This window comes from Dipteris shenzhenensis, chromosome 20 (assembly GCF_047967505.1).
Source record: "Dipteris shenzhenensis isolate YYH24624 ecotype China chromosome 20, Dip_SZ_1.0, whole genome shotgun sequence".
Lineage (NCBI taxonomy): Eukaryota > Viridiplantae > Streptophyta > Polypodiopsida > Gleicheniales > Dipteridaceae > Dipteris > Dipteris shenzhenensis.
Window position 1 is genome coordinate 6,179,722 of NC_141615.1, and position 2,188 is coordinate 6,181,909.

Below are 2,188 nucleotides of genomic sequence, written 5' to 3' on the forward strand. Positions count from 1 at the left end.
CAAAAGTGCACCTAGAGCGCTGCCTGAAGGTAGTGCTAAAAAGGGGACAAAAATAGCAAAAATCCATGTCATTTTAGGGAAGTAGCCTTTACTAAAGCTTTCCCTCTTGAGGCAGGCCAAAAACAAGGGGGCATTTAGTTCCTTATGAACCAAGAAAAGCAACAAGGTGGAAAAAAGCATTTTGCAACAACATTTTGGAGTGGCTTTACAATTTTTAATTTTGCTAATTCGAATTTTCGACTTTTCAACATTTTTCAAAATTTCAAGATCGAGAGCCCAACCATGTTCACAAACATAGAAATTAAAGACAAAGAGTCTTCCGACGATTCTCTCATTCAAATTTAAACATCTATGCTTTCCTCCTGTTGCTTCGCCGCCGTTAATTTGAGGATTTGCAACGAATTTCCGGTAACGTGGTGGTGTTCGCAACGAATTGAAGGTCTTCTTGTGAACGGGTTTGTGATTAGAGGAATTCTCACAACCAAAGAGCTCCTGCTGCTTTTAATTTGGGTTTCAAATTACCCCTGATGTGTGCTGCCATCAGCCTGTCTACGCCGCCCACAAGCTTGCCTCCGACGAATACAGCGGGCACCGCTGGCTTTTCACCGACCATGTTAGATAAGGCCTCCTCCATCTCTGTCCCACCCTTTTCTTCGTCAAGCTCAATTACCAAAGGATTTACCCCTAAGCTACAAAGCAACCTTTTCACCACATGGCTCATGCAACAATTGTTACTGCTGAAAACCACCACTGCGTTGTCTGACGCTATCCGTTCAATTCTCTCCTTCACGGACAAAGATCTGGATGCAACCTCCGTTGAACCAAGGAGTTGGAGAGATGATCTTCTACCTTGCAGCTCCTTCCATGCGGTCATGTTTGCAGGCAGGAGCTTATTCACCTGCGTTTGCATGTACGGATTCGCAATAAGCTCAGTGGCACGATGCACCTATTCAACAGATAGAGAGACCTGAAATTAGCTCCCGCCCGGATGCGCAGTGGACACACTGGGGCTACGGCGGCTAGAGAGAACGGGCTACTTCTCGTGATCACAAGTTGTGAGAAATTGGGATAGCAACTAGAGAATGATAACAAATCCAGAGATGGAGAGGATCGATGATGGGGTTCGGCCGGGAAGAGGGGTTTAAGAAGGCGCAAAGAGGACTGTGAGATCGCATCCTGCCCCTCATCACTGATGATGACGATTATGAGGCGACCTACAATTAGCACACTAATAATAATGCCCGTCTATGCTGGCTGAGGTCAGCCTTTGCTTGCGTCAGTGCATGACGTGTATGCTAGCGCCGTAATCCGAGAGGCGTTGCGCACCGTGCGGCCCTATGCTCAGTCAGCAAGCACCCCCCTGTCTTCAGCCGCCCTGCTGGCCGATCGCGGTATCCGCCAGGTATTAGGTAGCAACGTATCCTTCCACGTGGCAGAGACAGGATGAGCGGCAAAACAATAGAATCCAGAACGGATCCACGTGGCAGAGCTACGCACTCGCCGACTCTCTCGCTTAAAACACTCGTCTCCGGTCGGCCTTTATTACCACCGACAATGGATAACAGCTTCCCGTGCGTATCCATCCAGAGAGCAGAACGTATGCTGTGTGCTGGAGCGCAGAAGTTTCGTCAAAAATGTGTGTGGGTTTGAACTTTGTACATGCGTGATGCATCCGTGACCCGTCCACCGTCCACGCTATACTAGTTAGAGTAGGACTTTTGGAGTCGGCCGCCTCCGCCTGTTTTTCTCTGGCTTGCGGCGGGCCGCGGAATGATTAAAAGAGCGTGACGTCGTAGCGATCTCTCTTTTCTGAAAGAAAACATCAGCTACCAGGTGAATAATAGGAAAATCACGATAACCGAGCAAGGATTTCGCTGAAGATAGCTTCCTACTGAAGAAAGCTTCCTACTGAAGAAAACAAGCTATAGAACGACCAATTCGACGGAAATCCTTCTCGCATGAACGGAGATCATCGGAGAGAGGGCAATGCCTAAAGAGAGTACCAAGACATACATAGAAGGCGCCTCCGACAACGCTAGTCTTGTATTTCCCAGCCTCCGACGATAGCCTACGATGGCGTTGAAGCCTTGAGAAGTTGTTCAGATGTCATCAAATTGGACACGTGCATTACGGTATTGAGATGTTATCAAATTGGACGCAATTCCATGATGCGCGAACAGCTCCACAA

At 48.1% G+C, this 2,188-nt stretch overlaps 1 protein-coding gene across 1 annotated transcript; it reads right to left on the bottom strand.

The window, feature by feature from the left end:
- Window positions 1-279: 279 nt before the first annotated feature.
- LOC147889178 (glutaredoxin-C1-like) lies at window positions 280-1,169 on the bottom strand. The gene has a single exon (XM_087391619.1). It carries the CDS (start codon window positions 908-910, stop codon window positions 476-478), a length of 435 nt encoding a protein of 144 aa, XP_087247745.1. The 5' UTR covers window positions 911-1,169; the 3' UTR covers window positions 280-475.
- Window positions 1,170-2,188: the final 1,019 nt, after the last annotated feature.